The following is a 20,588-nucleotide window of genomic DNA, read 5'->3' as shown; positions in this document are numbered from 1 at the left end:
GGGGTCACAACAGCACCACGGGTATTTACCAAGTGCCTAGCGGTAGTGGCAGCACACCTCAGAAGACAGCACATTCACGTCTTCCCGTATCTGGACGACTGGCTGATAAAAGCCGCGTCCTACAACCAATGTGTACACCACACTGCCACTACAATCCAGCTACTTCACCAACTAGGCTTCACGGTGAACCACCAAAAGTCCCAGCTAACGCCATCCCACATAAAGCAATACCTCGGTGCCACCATAGACACCTCAAAAGCCATTGCCTACCCCAATCCGCCAAGGATCGCAAGCATTTAAGCTTTGCGTCAAAGATTCATACTTCAACACTCCCTCCCAGCAAGAGTGTTTATGCAACTGATAGGGATGATGGCCTCTTGCATTTTCATAGTGCCTCATGCAAGACTCCAGATGCGTCCACTCCAAGAGTGCTTAGTGCGCCAATGGAACCAGGCCCAGGGGCAACTGACAGATCTGGTGTTGGTAGACGGTCGCACCCATCGCTCTCTGCAATGGTGGAACACCACAAATCTTTCCAGAGGTCGACCATTCCTGGACCCGGTTCCACAAATAATCCTGACAACAGACGCATCGCTCTCCGGCTGGGGAGCTCATCTACTACACCTCACAGTGCAAGGCACATGGACGCCGCAACAAAAGTTACTCCACATCAATCATCTGGAGGTACTGGCAATCTTTCTAGCCCTAAATCCTTTCACACACAGATTTTAGGCAAGGCAGTCCTTATCCGCACAGACAACATGACCGCCATGTACTACATCCAAAAACAAGGCGGCACACACTCTCCACAGCTCTCTCAACTAGCACAGAGCATATGGAGATGGGCAATTCCACACAAAATCTTTCTCCTAGCCCAACATGTCCCAGGAGTCCAGAACACCATGGCAGATCTGCTCAGCAGACAGACGCAGCAGATCCACGAGTGGGAACTTCACCCGCAAGTTCTTCACCCATTCTTTCAAATGTGGGGGCATCCACAAATAGACCTATTCGCCACCCACGAAAACAAAAAATGCCCAAGCTTCGCCGCCAGATACCCACACCCATTGTCCAAAGGCAATGCGATATGGATGAACTGGTCAGGCAAATTTGCATACGCCTTTCCACCTCTCCCACTAATTCCATTAGTGGTGCGAAAGCTACAACAGCACTCCCTCACACTCATTCTAGTAGTTCCAACATGGGCCAGACAACCGTGGTACACCACGCTGCTGGAACTCTCGGTAGTGCCACACCAAAAATTACACCTCTCACCATGCCTCCTAACCCAGAACCATGGAGAGATGAGACACCCGGACCCAGCTCAGCTCAAACTTGCGATCTGGCTCCTGAAATCCTAGAGTTCGGATATCTTAACCTTCCCCCCGACTGTATGAATGTTATCAGAGAAGCTAGACGTCCTACCACTAGAGCCTGCTACGCTGCCAAGAGGAAAAGATTTGTTGTTTACTGCCATAACAACACAATCAACCCTCTAGACGCATCCATACAGCATATCATATGCTACTTACTACACCTACAAAAATGTAACCTAGCATATACATCTTTACGGCTACACCTCGCAGCAATTGCTGCTTACTTACAAAACAGACAGCACCTATCACTTTTCAGAGTGCCTGCCATTAAAGCCTTTATGGAAGGCCTAAAACGAATAATTCCCCCCAGAGTGCCACCCTCACCTGTGTGGAACTTAAATATAGTGCTCACAAGGCTAATGGGACCACCTTTTGAACCCTTGCATAAATGCGATCTGAAATTCCTCACATGGAAAACAGCTTTCCTTGTAGCCATCACCTCCCTTAGAAGGGTCAGTGAAATACAAGCACTTACTATACAAGAACCTTTTCTCCAAATGCACCCGGACAAGGTTCTCCTACGTACCAACCCAAAATTCCTACCCAAAGTAATCTCACCCTTTCATCTAAACCATTCGGTAGAATTACCGGTTTTTTTCTCGCAACCTCAAACTGTTGCAGAAAGGGCTCTACACACACTGGATGTTAAAAGGTCCTTGCTTTACTACATCCAGAGAACACAACCTTTCAGGAAGACAAAGCAATTGTTTGTCTCTTTCTCTCCACCTCATAAAGGCAACCCCATCTCTAAATCAGGGATAGCTAGGTGGATTGTAAAATGCATACAGATCTGCTACCACAAAGCAAAACGCATGCTATCTGTTCCCCCTAAAGCCCACTCTACAAGAAAGATTGGGGCTTCCATGGCTTTTCTAGGGAACATCCCATTAGATGATATCTGCAAGGCAGCTACATGGTCAACACCGCACACTTTCACTAAACATTACTGTGTAGATGTGCAAACCAAGCAACAAGCTAGTGTGGGCCAGGCTGTACTAAAAACACTATTTCAAACCACTGCAACAGATACCGGTGGTCGCCGGCTAAGGTGGGGAACTGTTATATAGTCTAAGCAAAAGTGTGTAATCTGCAGCTCATATGCCTCGAACGGAATATGCTACTTACCAGTATGCATCTGTTCTTGGCATGTAGAGCTGCAGATCTACACACGCCCACCCGCCTCCCCGGCTACCTATATCTGTTCCAGTCTATCTTATTTAGATACAACACACATGGGTTTCTTCACTGTTATTACTACGCTCCATCTTTCCCTGTTGGCGAAAAACAATCTTAGGATGGAGCCGAAGCCCATGCGCAATACGAACCAAGGGAGGAGTCACCAACCTCGTGACTTCCAAAGACTTTCCAAGAGGAAAAACAAACTGCAAACATCCGGGCCCAACACCAGATGGCGATCTATGCAAAAGTGTGTAGATCTGCAGCTCTACATGCCAAGAACAGATGCATACTGGTAAGTAGCATATTCCTTTTGCACACTAAATTACTTTTGTCAGGTTAGCCAACCACATTGAGCATCAATAAAGTACTTGAATTGTTCTGATAATTAGGGTTTCGTTTACACCTGGGAATTACGATACCAGGTGGTATGGTCGTACTGCACTATTTGAAGTCTACTCCTTAAGAAGTTTGACTAACTTGTTTTCAGCACTGATTTCCACTGTTTTTTTCTGCTATTTCCAGTAGTTGTTTCCTTAACATATTTCATGTGGCCTTTCCTAGTGAAATGTGAGAAAAGAGCAGTTTCTACAAAACTTGTAGTTTCGTTTGGGGTGGAGGCTCATGTTTTCTCCTGAATCAGAATTACAAAAGCAATCTTACTGAGGGCCACTGAGGGTAAAAGAACCTCAGGGCCTTCTTTATGAAAAAAGTAAAAATACAGGCAAAGATTTACCTCACCATCTGAGCGTAGTTTTACATTTTTTCCATTCACAATCATTCCCAGAACTGCACTGAAAAGCAACATCAGATACAGTTTTCCAGAAGTGCTTCTCTGAATGTTATCTGACATTATCTTTGCGAATCCTGCATAGTTGAAAACCCCTTTGCAAATGCACACTTGTTTCTGTATTGTTCTGCATTGCTATGGAGAAACATTTTTCCTGTGGAGAAAGCCCTTCACCTACACCTCTTTCAAATGTGGGATAATCCGTTCCCCTTGCCATCTTGGAAGTGATCGTGGGAGGGCCTTCAACTATTGATTGGAGTAGCTTTGTAACAATTTCCTCGGTGGGAAAGGTTCAGATCACAGTTTGAGAATCCCCACCGATGTATATGTTTTTGGGTGTTCCCAAACTTCCAACACAGACCCCACCTTGGAACAACTCTTTTCCATCCAGTCAGTGCTCTCCCCCAGTTTGAATTTCTCCACACTCGTGGCAGAGAAATCTGCGGCAATAAATCTATTGAGGCTTGCCAGGAATCCTTTTGTGATTTCCTGGTAGGCAATATTGGAGGTATTTTCAGATGTAAATGTGTTTAATGCAGAAAATACCTTTGTGAATAGGGCTTTTACTGTTCAATTGGCGGACGACCTAGCCTATCTTGATTGAAGAACTTATTCATAGTGGCAGGTCAAAATGTGGTTTGTGCTGTATAACCTATTTGGCTAAACTGTAGATGCCTTCTATTTTGTTTACAACAAAGCACTTAATTGTGCAGTGGAACATTTGGTTCTAAGATTTCCAATAAGTTCTCTGGCTTCCTCAGTGACTTAAACATAGGGGGCCCGATTCACAAAAGTAATCTGAGATAAAATCCTAACTTTACGACTTTCGGTATTCACAGAAGGCATTTAGGAGTACTAAAGTTAAGGATTGTGTCTCAGTCAATCCTTAATTTTGGTCTTAAGTGAAACTTAAGACAAACTTAAGTTTAACTGAGACAAAATCCCAGTCGTAAAGTTAGGATTTTGTGTCAATTAAACTTAAGTTTGTCTTAAGTTTAATTTAAGACCAAAATTTAAGATTGAGCGAGACAAAATCTTTACTTTAGTATTCCTAAATGCCTTCTTTGAATACCGTCGTAAAGTTAGGATTTTGTCTCAGATTACTTTTGTGAATCGGGCCCATGGATTCTAGTTTTATATCAATAGATAAGCCTTGTGTACCCCAGCCTCTGCCTGTCCGCACATCACAACTTCATCCTTCTTCAACTAAACTAACCATTCTCCAATAATTCTCAATCGAAAATCGCATCTCATCTTATTTCAGATGTAAGTTCTTTCTTTTATAGGGTGATCAAGACAGAATGTTCCTTAATTACCAAGATTTGTGTAAGGCAGCACCCATTCTCTCCACTGAAGGATACAGGAACAGGCAAGAAGTTGTGATCTATTCCTGCCTCCCCCGTGGACGTTACGTCATTATTCCATCATGTGAGCATGCAACCAATGAGGGCGAATTCCTCCTCCGGGTCTTCACAGAGAAAGGAAACTTTTCCAGGTAAGGTATATGGGTTTGCACAGAAATCTGACATGGATGTCTTTATTTTCTGTCACACGTTTTCTGAGTTTCTTTCTTTTACTGGTCTTCTCTTCCCTTTCTCTTTATTTCATTTATACCTCCTACATTAACTGCTCCACCTCCTTAACAGAATGCATGGGTTTTGAATATAGTCTACACTTGTTGTAGGCTCCCTAGTGACCGCTTCCATTGAAGCAGTCAATCCTTCTTTTGGTCCTCTGGTTGGCTGTCTCTCTGCACATATCATAGTAAATCCTCTATTTATAATATGTATGTTAACTAACTCTTGCCCTTCTCCTTACTAATAAAATAAACATTCACCATTTTTTTGTTCTCTGCAGACCTGTGGACAGATCCGCTATGTATATGAATATGTCTGTAAGTAACAGTGCTTTGGCGCAGATCTCTGCTGTTTCTAATAATTTTTAATGCATCTGATTTTGAGAGTCCTTCATTAAACATGTGCTGTTTCATCTGAGCAGCATTCCCATCTAGAGGTCAACACCAAACTAAAACTACCTGTGTTTAATGTGCATAGGAGTCAAACATATCAACTTACCACCTCTATGTTTGTATAATCTATGAAGCTACTTTTGCTGGAGATGTGTTACTAATCTCAACTCCTGAAGTAGGACTGGAGGAAGAATGTCAGATACAGAATCGAACGTTTTATATGCATGGCTGCAAATAACATGGTTTTATTGTTTCAGGCATCCCTGTAAGATGGAAGCACTACTAGAAGTTTAAATTTAGAAAGATGTACTTAATTTTCAAATTTCTAGAGCATCCTGATGTAGTTGTGTCTAAAGACTCTATAGAATACTAATTAATTAAGATAGGCCATCTTACATTGAAGCCAGAACTCTAGTTTAATGTACAAGATATCTCTCACAGCTGTGTGATATGCTCATATCTGATCTCTATTACTATAAGACAATCTATATAGGTGCTAGGGAAGATTTAGGAAGCCTGGATACTGCCCCATTATAAGACTAAATCCCAGAGAGTCTGAGAGCTGCTCCACTATTGTAAAGTGTGCCTGAGGATCAATATGTGCTTTAATGCATCAAAGACTAACCTCGTTATTATGACAGTTGTCAGACTGCCTAGAGAACCTGTAAGGTATTAAACATCAGAATATAATCAAAGTGAGAACATGTCTCCAGTACACACCTGCAACCATGCATGCACATGATACGAATCAATTGAAAAGCAAACACTCTTGGCATTATTAAAAATTGTCAGTAAACCCGCCTTCCCACTGGTGTGAAGCCCTCATCTCTGCTTGCCTGGTGAGGAATCGCTCACCGTATCTGAGATCTCCATCACTTTGAATGGGGATTGTTTTGTTCAAAGTACTTCAGTTGACAGGTGGAAAATCTTTTGGTAAAATTGAATTTTCTTTATAGAATCAAACACCCAAAAGTGAGATTTGTTTCAGAAATTGAAAAACATTACCTCTTGTGCACGAGGGTCATTGTTTTTCTGTCTGGCTTTGCCATTTTCCTGCATGGTGGTTCAGGGTATGAAAAACAAATGTATGTTTAAAGACCCAACCTAACTAGAGTTGACCTTCCACAACATTGATTTAGTGACCCTATGACAGATGGGCTAGCGGATTATAGGTTTCTGATGGCACACACAACTAAGGCTCCATTATTGAAAAGTTACAGATTTACATGACTCTAGATGAGGTTGGAGAACTTCTGGTTTGGTTGGACGGGAGCCCTGTCATTGATGGGCTCATTGTGGGGTAGTGCCTTGATAGTAAATCGTTAATGTACCTTTGGGAAAATTTAGGCTGCTTATTGTCCTCTACTGTGTAGCTTCAGAAATATACCCACGTGTCATGACCCATATACCCATGAAGATAGTCAGACAGATCCCTCAGTGGCTCCGTATAATAAGTGATCATCATGAGACCACCTTGGAGCCTCGTGACACACCATTGTAAATAAGGACGGGGCAGACTTATTTATCTTGGTTCTGACCAGATGGAGTCAGTTTGTCAAGTCAAGTCAAAAGATCTTTTTTTCTGCACTATCAACATAGGCCATGAAAGCATATCATATAAGCAATAAAATACAATACATCAAGAGACAAGTATTAAAGTGAGCACTCCAGTCATAATTAAGATAAGCAATACTAATCTGAAATGTTCAGGACATTCCTTTCCTAATAACGATTTCTTTACAAATAAAAGATGCAACATTAAAACAGATGGCTGGAGACTACATGACATATAAAAAACACATGGCAGCTTTGTGGTCCCTGATGTTATGTGCAATAAAAATGGGTTTTAAAAATTGCTTCCTCAATTTTAAATAAAACTTACAAAAGAACATTAAGTGCATAGTGCACTGTTCGGAGATCCCATCACACAGGCACATCACTGTTGATAAATCCCATTGGTTTGTGTTAGGGAAAGAGATAAGGTGGTGGATATTACTCATACGTAGTCTAATCAGGACAAAAAGTATGTTGTTGATTTTTCACCCACGTTAAATAGGGTTGAGTGAAACATTGACAGTGTATGTCTCCACCGTTTGTTTTGTCTCATCGGCAGAGGCTCTCTTCTTTACGCTCGCATCAAGCAAGGCTGCCTTCATTGCTGATTTGTCCAGCGTTAGGATCGTAGCCGGGTCTTGTGACCTCAGGAAAGCCGAACACCGTCCTAAGAGTATTGTTGATGGAAGACAGCCACTGGATATGAAGGACATGATCTAAAGTTAGGCAGTTCTTTATATTTACCTTTGTAAGCTCAGGCTCCGCTTTAGTCCATATAGAGCGCCACATGGAGATGGGTTTAGATGACAAAATGTCTTCCAGATGGCTCAGCCCACCTTCCCGGTGCAGCATGCTAGACGATGCTGAGGGCTTAGTACACAGCAGACGCCTTAAAAGGGCAATCAAATTGTTGGTTGCCCAATCCTCCAATCACTTTAGGACAGCCGTGCCCAGGAGTTTCACCAGGAGGGACATAGGACGGTCGCACTTTAGGGTCTGCTTCATCGTCTTTCTTGTATATAGGCACAATAATAGACTTAGCCAAAAAAGAGGTCATAGAACCCTTTGCTGCCGTCTTGAAAACGCAAGTAAACATCAGGGCCCACAGCTTTGCCAATCCTCGAAAGGCATCAACTGGAACCTAATTATGTCCATGGGCTTTCCCTTTAGCACACTTGCATATAGCGTCCAGGATTTCATTTAGCATAAATGCCAAGGACGGGGTGCTGGTAGGGGAAGAACAAGTGACCAAGCTATCTAAAGCCAGTATTGGAGACCTTGGCTCATTGGTAGATGCAGGGTCAAAAATCCTCTCAAAGTGATCAACCCAAACCTGTGAGGGGACAAGTGGTGAGATGACAGGACCAGAATCAGTCTTCAAAAAAGTGATGTTCACGGTATTCCAAAACAGGGATATGTTGTTGAATTCTGCAGCATGCACCAAGTTCAGCCATGCCTTTTCCCATAAACCCATTTTCCTGGCAATTAAGGGCTCAAGATACTGCTTCCTTAGAAGTTTAACAGAAGCGTGGTCTATTGGCTCATGCTGTAGAGCATCCCTCAGTTGTTTTAGAGCCAGAGTACATTTGTTGCTCATTCTTCTCTGTCTAGCAGGATGCCCTGTTTTTGCCAGACGTATGATAAGGGAATTAAGGGCTGCGGTGAACAGCTCAAAGGCAGAGATGAGGTTGTCATTAGCCACAGCAGGGGCTAAACAGATAACACATTTGGCACTTGGGACAGAAGCCGGCTAATTATACTTGCTGGTTTAATTCCAGACCATCTAATGCAAACTCCGTTTGGCCTAATAGGAGCTATGTGTGAGATCTTGGCAAGGGCTACAGAGCAGTTGGCTTGTAAAGAGATGGATAAAACTAGTGAGTTGTGATCACTAACTGCTGTTTGTCCAACTCTAATTCTAGAGACCAGCTTGTCAAGGGATGAACTTATCGGAATGTAGTCGATTGTGGAATGGTTGCCCCTCCCACAAACGTGTGTGTCTGACGAGTACCAGGGCTAATTATTTCTTCTGGAAGCATTTGGCCGTACTTATGAAGCAAAGGATTCAGACAATCCCCTTACTAACTATGTTGAAAATGTAAAGAACCCTCATCAACCCTGTTAGTGAAACCACACACCCGCCTTGCTGAGTAGCAGCATCTTTGTATACTAAAATCCCCAACCCATGCAATTGGGCAAAGAAACTTAAATTACAAAAGAAATACATCAAGGTTGGTTTCCAAAGCTCTGGCGACATCACAGTGTGTAAAATCAAATACATTATTGTAATAATTAATGCTAATCACATCAGACCACCCCACTTAAAATTCAACCGCACAAATTGATAGTAGGGAGAGAAAGTGCCAGATCTTCTAATCGTAACATGTAATAATTTGGAGATCAACAGTTGTAAACCCCCAGTCCCATGATTGGCAAGGGATGGGTTGGCTTGAGCGAACAGGGAGAAAAAGCCCTCAATATGCAGGGGAGTCTCCAGCCATGTTTCCTGGATGCAAAATAAATAAGTAATAAGTGTGGTATAAGCCACTTGTGAGCAGTTAGTTTATTCTAAAGCCCTGTAATATTCAATGGAACAATATCACATACCCCTTTATAACCTTGTTGAAGCGTGGATGTGGTTATGTCAGCCTCGCTAGGGCTCCTAACCGGGGCCCTACTTCAACCCCAGGAGTGAGTAGACAAATCTGGGTCCGCAGCTATTGGTGGAGGCATGATATAGTGGTAATGAGGAGGGTTGTTAGGAACCAAAGGATCAGGTTAGGAGCCCAGTTGAGAAGTAGCCTCAACAGCCAATCCCCTGCAAATCATTCAGGGGATTGTATTTATTTGAAAGTATAAGGTGGGGAACCTGATTATCCATTGGAGGAGAGGCGAAGAATGGGAAACATGACCAGCAGGGGCTTGGGATAGGTGCTTACAAAAGAAACCAGGGGAAAGAAGAGATACATTGCTCTCTGTCAAAGAAGTAAAGGAGGTGTCATGTAGGATCTTCCGAGCAAACCTGGGGTGCCTTAAATTTATAATGACGCAATCTCAAGCAAGTAATTTTTTGGATGGCCTGATCCAGCCCAGCCTCCTTGGAAATATAGATCTGGACTGTAACCAATGCAGGACTTTGTTCCCTAATTATATGGGTGACTCACCTAATCACTCCGATAGCGGTGGGACGTTGGCCATAATTTCTACATAGGGGCATTATGCAGGGGGTATGTTATTCATGTCTCGATTGGAGCCCTCGGCCCGTTTACTATGCAAGGCTCTAGCCCCGTCAGCCCATGATGGGTTTCCTGTGGATGTACCTTGGTTGGGGGGTGGTACGAAGAAGTCCGCCGTATTAATAGCGCCTGCAGGGGGGTTGTGTTGCATGGCCTGCATATAATTGAGGGATGTACACATGTATTGCTTACCCCTATGAGTGGTCCTGTTACCCTCTCCCCTGCTCACAAGTGGCCCATCGTGTAAGCATGGTTGGGGTTGGATGTGCAACAGAACAAGTGGGAAAACAGTCTGCTGATTATTATGAGTATGTGAGTTATTTGGTCCCAAGATCCCTACCCCGGGATCAGGAAGGGATGGCAAACAGGTTGATGTACCCCCTCTAACCAATGTCTAGATTTGGAGGATAATGTGGTGGAAATAGTGACCCCTTTTGTTTTAAGGTCCTTTAACAGTTCTTCTGTTGACCCCATCCTAGACTGTGGGCTTGCAAGCAGGTTAAATATCATATCACGACCATTATCCATTAAAGATCTCTGAGATAGAGCGAGAGTTTTTGAGTTGAAACTGAAGTCTGTTGCATGATTAGATTGATGGATGACAGAGGAGAATGGCTTCCGAGGCACCTTGCATCTTTTTCTCTTCGGAAAGGGACCATTATTATTAGGTAAGTAGTGTCCAGGCCTGGAATCACACCAGGCTCAGAAGAAGGCTTTTCAGTGAAGGGAGATAGAGTAGGTGTTAACTCACACCCATGAGCCTATGCCAAGTTAGGCAAAGCCTCAAGTCTTAAGTCCCTAAGAGGCATAGGACCAGTCCAGGCACTTGCCATCAGTAAGCCGAGAGGCGTCGTTCCTCATGCTCAATTTCTTCATTCAAAGCACCCATGGCACGTTTAATAAATCCATTTAGAGATGAAGATGAGGAGCTGGGCTTAATCGGGGCAGATATTTTTAAGTTTACCCATTTCAGCCGATGTTTAGGTGCTCAGTTAAGGGGAGCTCCAACAAATTGCAGTTACTTCTCAGCCTGCGACTGTTCCGATGACCGGTGAGTCTCGTCAAAAGATGACACAGGCGTGTCGCAAGAAAAAGGAAATCAATGCTACAACAGATCCCCCTCAAGTCAGACTACAACTGTTCAGATACACAATACAAAACTTCAGAGAGGATTGCTCACTCTTTTTTTTTTTTTTTTTTAAATTAACTTTCACAGTACCTGAGGGGGTGGAGAAATAAATATGCTATGTGGTCTTCCCTTGTTATAACATTTAATGGGCAGGCAGTGTCCAAGTAATAGCCAAATTAAAGGTCCAGGCAAAAGATGAACAGGCCATGGGGGGGGGGGGGGGGTGACCCTGCCTTGCCTATTCCTGGCACTGACTTGCGCACGATGGGCCTGCCCTTTGCCAGGGCTTTGCCTGAGCATGCCCATGTAGCAGGGCTGCAAAGTGCGCATTATAGTGCATGTTAGTGCCAGCTGCGGGCGGAGTGGACGAGCCTCCTCTGCTGGCCTTAAGGTCTCCTGGGACACTGAGTATCTCTTGCTAGTGCTACCATTAGTCAGGAGGTCCCACACAATATGGCTGTGATGTGCGCTTTATAGCGCCAATAAGTGGCAGCTGTAGGCTGAATGAATGGTCCTCCTGTGCTGGCCCGAGGTCTCCTGGAATAGAGTCCCTCTTGCTAGTTTTGCTGCTGGTCAAAATAGAAAACGCTCTACATCCTCCAGCACCCAAGCCAATACTATTTCTCTTAATTAATAATCCCTTAGCCTATCATATCCAAAACTACTGAGCGAACAAAGATAACCAATCATCACAATCCACTATGCAGAGGGCATAATCAAAATTGGACTGGAATACCGATGAATAGTGTCTTAGCTACAGATTTCATCCGCCATCTTTGACCTTTGCTCTGCTACATAGAACTTACAGCACATTTTCCTAAAATGGAAAAATATGAGATGGAATGTTAATTGAAGATAAGGTTTTATTCTGCCCTCCTATGTCAATAGGTTCTTGTCAGAAAGAACAGGACTGACAGTTCAATGAGAGCTTGGGGTATGCAGTCAACAAAAGACGTGATATGTTTGGATAGATTCCCTTGCAAGAGGGTCTTGACCACATCTTTCCAACTAATACCTAAGTTCTGATAAGTTCAGAGAATAAGGAATGGTGCTTGAAAAGCACAGAATCTGAGTGTGTGGAAAAGCACAGAATCTGAGTGTGTGCCGAGACTCAAGGAATGAAATCCATTTTTGTATTCAGTATACCATAAAGTTGCAAAATATTGCACAGCATTCATTCACAATGTGTCCAAATTACAATTCCTTCCGATGCCATTCATCATCTGCCTCTATCTCTCTCTAATTGGTTCTTTACTGTTATAGGTGGATACAGTATACTCCTAACCGAACAATGTAATTTGAACTTCATAACCTCTGGATAGTTTTCCTAGAGTTTTCCTTTTGTTCACTGTTGCATCATGTGAAGGGATTCATGGTTATTTTCCCTTGGGTCATTTAGCCATAGTAGAAAGGATATGCTGGGTGATTACCCTTCAAATCAACATTTCGTACAATACACTTACTAATAGTTCTTCATTCCTCTGTTCACCGATGATTAGTGCGACAATTTCACAGTTTTATTCTTGTCTTGTTATGTTATGTTATGTTATAGAGAGCATAGCTGCCCCAACAATGTAGCTTCCATGCGCTAGACCACAGAAATAGGCAGCTGACGCTATCAGCCTCTCAAAAGGAGAAACATGCAGATTTAGATGAAAAACAGCCATGTCTTGAAAGATTTCTTCGAGTGCAGATGGTTTTGCTCTTGTGTATCTTGCAGATTGATCCTTCGGTTGTTCCCACCTCACTTCCATCACTGGATAGCTGCAGGGCTATCTTTCTTCAGTTTGCTGGTGTGGTGAGTATAATTCAGTAGAAGCCCTACAAATACTGTACTCCCCCCCCCCCCCCATGCCCAATCCTCCCTTCTACAGTTTGTTTACCTCTCCCAGTCCTTCCTGACTGGACTGCACAGCCAATCACGATCCTCCCACTCCACCCTCCAACCAGTATTTTCCATCCTATAATACTCATGAAAAGTTTTCCAGCAGGTAATTTATCTACTTCTGTTGATTTGTACCCTAAAATCAGTTTTTTGTGTTTTGGTTTATTGTGTTCACCTGATAGTAAAGCAATGTATGTTTAATTCTAAGGTCCTCATTATAGACTTATGTATGTTCGTCGCTACCTGATGTGGCTGAATTTATGGTTCCTTATTTCACCTTCCTGTAATAGAAGCATCCTCAGACACACAAACGCAATCCCATGCACCGAGCGGCTGTTTGAAGAAAGACCTTTTATTCAAACTGCTCTCAGTACACAAGTCCAAGTCTGTACCCCAACTTGGATTAACATTTCTTATATGCATTCATCATCTTCTAATTTATGTAAGGATTTTCTAAGATCAAAAGTGTGCGTGGGAAGCAAACGTTCTTTTACTATATTCTGGTTATTTTTTAACCTCAGAATTTGTCCCCTAGATCTGCACAGTGTATTTATTGCAATGCACAAGGGTTATGTGCTGGTAGATGTTGGGGACATAAGTACCAATGCATGTTTGCCAAAGGTTATGGATTAGGACAAGTGTGGAGGTAGAAGATGCCTGCAGATTTACACTTAGAACAAGACCTTTCCACCACGCTACCTTCTCCCTAGTGCTTCAAATAACTATACCTGAACATCTCCCTAAACTATACACCTCCTCCCAGGGGCACATATTCTTTAATTTGGAGATATACCCTGCTTTAGGCGCATTGTTCATGAGCTATGCACATGCTTCACTTCCCCTCAGAGGCACATTTTCTCAATTACATGACCTCCTACTCATCACATATCCATTCTCCCCATGTAAAGTGCTTGTTTACCAAGACCACACTTACCGTTCCATCTATGTGTAGTATGCTTCTGCTTTCCATCTCATATATCTCCTATTCATCATATGCAATGTCCTTTGACCCCCGGTGCCTCCCTTCATTCTCAAGTACCACCTCCCCACTGTTTGCACCAAATGACTGTCACGTGCACCATCTCTCCATTTTATGCGTGATCATCACATCACGTAATACACAACTCTTTATATTGTACTTCAACACTACATGCATAATGTTGAAATGTTTTTGCATCGATCAGTTTCCTCATCAATTACACCAGTTCCTCATCACATGTACCTACTACCCTATCAGCAATACCACCCCATCACATTCAACTTTTCCCCATGGCACACACTTCACTATCATGTGTACGTAATTTCTTCAGTGCACATTAGAGCTCACACCTTTTTTAGCTGCTCATCCACGTTACATGCTGATTCTATGCTGTCTTAACCCACTGTTGAAGACAAAAAGTCCTAACAATCCTAAGCATAACCTTTTTTCTCTGCCATGAACGTCTTTATTGCAAAACCATTTCTCCAATGCATATACTTACGTTCAAACGGCATACCTTCCTCAGCTCATGTATTCCCTCTCACTACATACACCAGCCAATAGCACTTGCCTCACCCAAATGCCATGTATCTATTTATTTTGACATATGCCCTCTCCTGGGTCCAAAGTAAATCCGGCCTCTTGCTGCTTCTCAGGCCACTGACCATCTTAAAAAAAATGCATTTATAGCCTTATTAAATGGCAAGCAGTTACAATGTGTCTACATTTAAGGGACACTTTTACATTAATGTCCAAGCCAAACGTCCTTCACTATCCCCCTTTAATAGCCCACATTAAAAGCATATAACACCAACTCTAATAACTGCAAGTTCTTTCTCTCTTTTTGAGTCATCTCTTTCCCCTTCATTTTCTTCCAACATCCTCTTTCGCTTTCATGTACTTCATTTTGATATCATGACCCTACTTTCACCTGGAAGCCCCTTTATTATTATCCAGACCATACTCAAACCACACTTTTTTTCTCAACTTTGAGGCAGAATGTGATCTTGAGCGTGTGTGTCTTGTATTTTTTGACCATCATCTTTTCGTACAGAGCATCTTGACATCTGATTGCTTTAGTTAGGATAGTGTAGAAATTCTTTGACAAGATTGCATAATGTTCCTTCAATCTTGTAAAGCCTTGTCTTTTGTAACCTTTGCAGGATGAAATGATAAGCGCTGTTGAATTACATCAGCTGTTAAAGGAACTTATGGAAGAATTGGGTGAGTACAGTTTGCTCACTTGCAATGATAATCTGCCGGAGAGAACACAGTAGTTGGTACACGCTCCATGCGATGCTGCCATTTCCCAACACATTGAATGGCTCAGGCATTGCAGGGGAGGGACAACACCAATACCAAAATGCACTTTGTTGCTATTCCATTCTTTAGCAAAACATGAAGACAGCTATAATGGTGGTTCACGTAACACTGTTGACGGAGAGGGGTAACATACCATGCATACAGCCTTGTACAGTAAGTTAAGAGTCTCCTTGCCCTCAATATGTTTACTATTGTGTCTCTCTTTATAATGGACACAGCCTTCCTTATTAGCAAAATGATAACACATGTTATCTGGAAGACCTTTCCCCACCTCAGTAAGTTGATACACTGTTGTGTGCACTTTAACTGACTCAGAAGATGGACCCCTGACTGCACACAGGTCTGAAACTGATTTATAACTATAATTGCAAATTGCTTGTCCTTTGACAGTTTGTAATGGGTAGCCTTTTTTAGGTCTCACCTGAGATAGGGTATGCGCTTTCGATGCAAGTCTATTGTTCTTACAAAGGACTTTGAAGCCAACCAACATTAAGAAATAGGTGGACTCAAAGTCACTCTCATTTCCTTGCTTCTCATTGGTTGGCAATTTCACTTTCTCTTAGTGTGTCTGTTTGTTCCGTGGAGCATGGACCAAGTACAGCTACCTGTCCACGGCCAGTGTCCTTCCACTGACCGCATACTTATGGAGGTACTTTCTTTTTTACTTGACTTATTGCACTCATAACAGTGCATGTGTTTTCAGTCTATCCCCAGCCCACCCTCCATCAGCTGTCCATGGTGTTGCTTTCTTCCTCCCTCAGAGCCCTCAGTCTTCCCGCCATCCCTGGTCTTGCATGCTCCCCACCTGTCCCTCGTGTTGCTTGCCCTCCCCACCCTCCTCCCACTGTTCATTTTGCTGGCCCTTATCGCGTCTCTTCTACATCCTATGTTGCTTACGCCTCCTACACCTCAATACCACACCACAAATGTCATTTATGCATTCATTTTACAGGACTGCTGTATTTAAACCCCCACACCCCTTGTTTGAATAAAGTGGCACTTGCATGTAATATAGTTTCATGTCATGCTACATTTTTGGCACTTGTGATAACCTCTTAACTACTTAAAAGTGTGATCAAATGTGGAGGCCAAGGAGAATTGTGTTGTGAGAGGGAGCAGGGAAATGTACAGTTTTTTCATCTGATACCAGCCTCTCCGTGAGTTTCCATTTAGGCTGGAAAACACCATATAGTGTTGGTATTCAGGGTAGCTATGGGACTCTAACAGTGTCATAGAAGCAAATACGAATCTATCCAGGTTGCTTTTCACATCTGATGAAATTAAGCAGCTTTTTTAATGGGGTGAACTGTCAGTAGGATTTGTTTCAGCTCTAATGCAAGCCTGTGGGAGCTTTGCATGGAGGTAAGGGAGGGGAGAGGAGTGGGTGCGGTTGGTCAGTATTAAAGGGCTCATTAGGATGGAGGAAGGACCGCCACTGCCAAACATGCGGTGGCAGTCCTTCCGTCCTCCGACCGCGATTTTCCCCCGCCAAATTAGGATGGAGGGGGGAATCCCACCGTGGCAGTCGCAAAGACCGTCCGCCACGGAACCGCCACAGGCAATCCTTACGTTTGCCTGGCAGAGCGGTCTTCATCGGTCAAATGGCGGAGGTGCCTGTCAGGCACCGTCCACCAAATTACGATGTTGGCTGTAGACAGCCTTTACATGGCAGTGGAACTGCCATGGAAAGGCTGGCGGGGATTGGGGGCCCGTTGCGGGCACCACTTGTGGTGGGGGAGGCGCGGGTGCACTTGGGGGGTACCCATGGCACCCCCTACATTTCACAGCACTACGTGGCAGGCACCATGTGGTGCCTGCCACGTAGTGCTGTGAGATGCGCAACATGGCATATTAACATCGCGGCGGGTGCTGCTCTCAGCAGCACCCGCCGCAATATTAATGATCAGGATACGACCCCCATGGTGGCGGTTGCATCGTGATCGGGTGTGCGGGACCGCCGCATGCATGGCGGACGATCCCAATTTACACGAGGATGGCGGACAGACTTGAGTCCGTCCGCCATCCTGATCCTAGTGAGCCCCTAAGTGAGGGAGGAAATGCTTAGAGTCTCCCACTAGAGCAGGCTCGTTTTTCTCCTTCCTTTCTGCTGAGATCTAGGGCTACAGTCGCACTGCATTCCCACAGACAAAAAGCGGGAGGGGCGTAATACTTAAACCAGTTTGAACTGGGGAACTGCTTTAGCACATTTAGTGAACCAAAATCTGTCCACTGTCCCTGCTCACTACAATGAAAGAAAGAAAGCGTTGGCAAAGCAAATAGGTCTTTCGGTTTTATAAGCCATGTGGTGTGGCAGCACAGCTGCTATGCATCATGATTGAATGAAAAAAAACGCTGTTACGCGGTCAGTGGTGACCCCGTTATTGCACGTCTTTTTTCATTTACTTTCAGCCATGTTGCACAACAACCGTGCTGCTCTTACAACATGAAAAAAAAACATTGACAAAGCAAAATTGCTCTATTATTTGACATTGCAAGGTTTTTTAGGCCATGTTCTAAAGCAAGTGGCAGCATGGTTGAAACTTTTAAAAAAAAGCACTTTGAGACGTCCAAAGTTGACTATGTCACAGCACATTTCTTTTCATTTGCTTTCAGTCATGCTACACAGCGGTCACACTGCTGTACAGCATCGATAAACAAAAACAGTGACAAAGCCAATAAATCTCCCATTGACAAGATCTGTTGACATGCATTGTGTCTGTGTACCTGATGTGGTTTCACTTCCGCCTCTCTCATAGTGGATTAATGAAAAAAGTTTGAGGTTTCAGGTGTAATTTTTTGCCAGCAGAGCATGTTGTTCTCTTTAGTTATATGCATTCTTTTGTACGGAGCGAATTGAATATTCTCAAACCTGAAAAATCAGAATTGTCAGATGATTTTAGGTTCAGCAAACCCTCACATTTTTTTGAGATTTGACATTAAATCTCAGGTTTCCAGGTCACCTTTCCTCCGTAATTGGCTCTTATCATTTTCCCCGCTGGCTTGGAGGTGTGAAAAAGACTTTGTTTGCCCTAAATGTTAAAGGCTGAGTGCCGTTGAGGAAAATTACTTGACTTACGCTGATGTAAAGTCATTTTAGTGGTTTTGTGGAACTGTTTTTATTGGAAGGATTATGGGAATTTGTTTTGAGCCTTAACTGGCAGGACACATCTTGTCTTTGAGGTTCGGCGTAAATAACTCTGTATGGATCGATTGTGATTTTCTTTCCCAAATAATTGTCATTGGATTTAATACGTAACAGACACCAGTAGTATACTCTTCATTAGATGCATACTCCGAGTTGTATGGGGAAATATCAACACACAAAAATATTGGGGTACGAAAATGTCTTTGTCAAAATATCAACCTTACATGCATATAATTTGCAGTACAAGAATGTTAACTACATGAATATTGACATTGCATCGGTACATATAACTATTTAAATGTATTTACCAATTTTTTTAAATGACAATACATTTATATAATACATAGCCTAAAAATATTTTTTTTAAATTACAAATATTCATAAAACTACATATTTAAAAATACATTTAACAATTATTAGAAAAAACTCATCAATTTATGCATTTAAATATTTTTTATAGAAATATAATTTGTAAATACAATTATAATTGTATCGATTTTATGAAATAACACAATTTACAATTAATAATTTTTAAAAGCACAATATATTTTATATTCAATAGATTTTTATAAAACAGCAACAAAATACTAATGTACATAAAAATAGCAAATAATAAAAAAATACAAATTGAAATAACTAAAAAATATATACTTCAATTTTAGATAATATCTATTTTTTACTTAAATGCCCTCACATATTTAATTTAAAACAAATCCAGTAGGAGGTAAAATGCAGTAACCTAACTCCAATCTTCTAAGATAAAAATATAGACACATAAAAAAACTATTTCAATACACTACTCCTACTACAATCGTACAAACTTTGGTGAAAATGCTTACAAAATTCTTACATTGTGGGAGTCCAATTGAGCATTGGGAAATGCTCATGTATTGTGGGAGGGAGGACAGATTTGCCAATCTAACTCAATTCCTTTAAAGTTTGGGAAAATTGCATACACTGGTGGGGTGGGGTTAGATTTAATCTAGCTCAGCCTAAGAAACACTGTTAAAAGTGCAAACGTGGAGTCTTATTTACTTTTCTAACTCCAGTCCAACAAACATTTGGAAAGTGCATATAGTTAGGAGGTAGATATGCTGCACCCAAACAAGAAAACAATAACAAGCTAATTATCCATTAAAAATTATTTAAAAATGAAGTTTAAAAAATGTTAAAACATAGGAATCTTTAAAGTATCTTAAAAGTTTAAAACATTAGCATACTTTTAAAAAATGCACCTTTGAAGTATTCAAAAAATAATTTTTATTAAACAAAATCCTCAAACTCACACATAAAGCACACAAACCAAAAACATATATTTTTAAACTGTACCGATTAAAATGTATAAATACGAATATATTTTTTATCAACTAAATACCTAGTCTGTAATGGACTTCAGAACCGAAAACAAAAATTAAATACATAAACATATATTTTTAAATGTTAATACTATTTCAACATGCAGTTTATCATTTTCTAATTAAAATATTTGTATAATTTATACATTCATCAACTAAATATGAATTTCTACACTTAATTTAAAAAAGTACCTGAGCCATTCCCAATAAACTCCACAATCTGAAATAAAATGTATTATATCATTTTTCTAAAATGAAACATTTAACAAGTATAAATATTCGTAAAATTTTAAATAGTTAGCATGTAAAATCAATTCCTATGAATTAATGGACAAGTTACTTACCTTCGGTAATGGCTTATCTGGTAGGGACAGGATCTAGCCACAGATTCCTTATCTTAGAATCCTCATCAGGCGCCAGACTGGATCCGGATATTTTGCCAGCGGTACATCTGCGCTTCATTAGAGGGCATCGAGCGACTACATAGCAACGTCTATAGTAAAGCTACAAATTATAAAGCCCTTAAACTACTTTTTTGCCCATTCTTCCCCTGACACGAATGAGATCTGTTTTGTGCATACATCAAGATCATTAATTCAGCACAAGCTTAATTCTTCGTCTGACAATTATTCTCAATCACTATGCACTAAAAAGGTCTTAACTTGAAATCA

At 41.9% G+C, this 20,588-nt stretch overlaps 1 protein-coding gene across 3 annotated transcripts in view; it reads left to right on the top strand.

Moving 5' to 3' along the window:
• LOC146797665 (calpain-9-like) overlaps window positions 1-20,588 on the top strand; it is a 266,794-nt gene that overhangs the window by 218,459 nt on the left and 27,747 nt on the right. For all 3 annotated transcript variants that reach the window (XR_014968511.1, XM_085624810.1, XM_085624811.1), the window contains 4 exons: window positions 4,629-4,837; window positions 5,200-5,236; window positions 12,951-13,028; window positions 15,258-15,318. Coding sequence is in view for 2 of the 3 variants with exons in the window: in XM_085624810.1 (XP_085480936.1) it covers window positions 4,629-4,837; window positions 5,200-5,236; window positions 12,951-13,028; window positions 15,258-15,318 (385 nt within the window). In the remaining variant the exon portion in view is untranslated. The remainder of the gene's footprint in view (window positions 1-4,628; window positions 4,838-5,199; window positions 5,237-12,950; window positions 13,029-15,257; window positions 15,319-20,588) is intronic.

This window comes from Triturus cristatus, chromosome 9, assembly GCF_964204655.1.
Source record: "Triturus cristatus chromosome 9, aTriCri1.1, whole genome shotgun sequence".
Taxonomy (NCBI): Eukaryota; Metazoa; Chordata; class Amphibia; order Caudata; family Salamandridae; genus Triturus; species Triturus cristatus.
The sequence above is the reverse complement of the archived record's forward strand: the minus strand, read 5'-3'. Positions and strand labels throughout refer to the sequence as shown.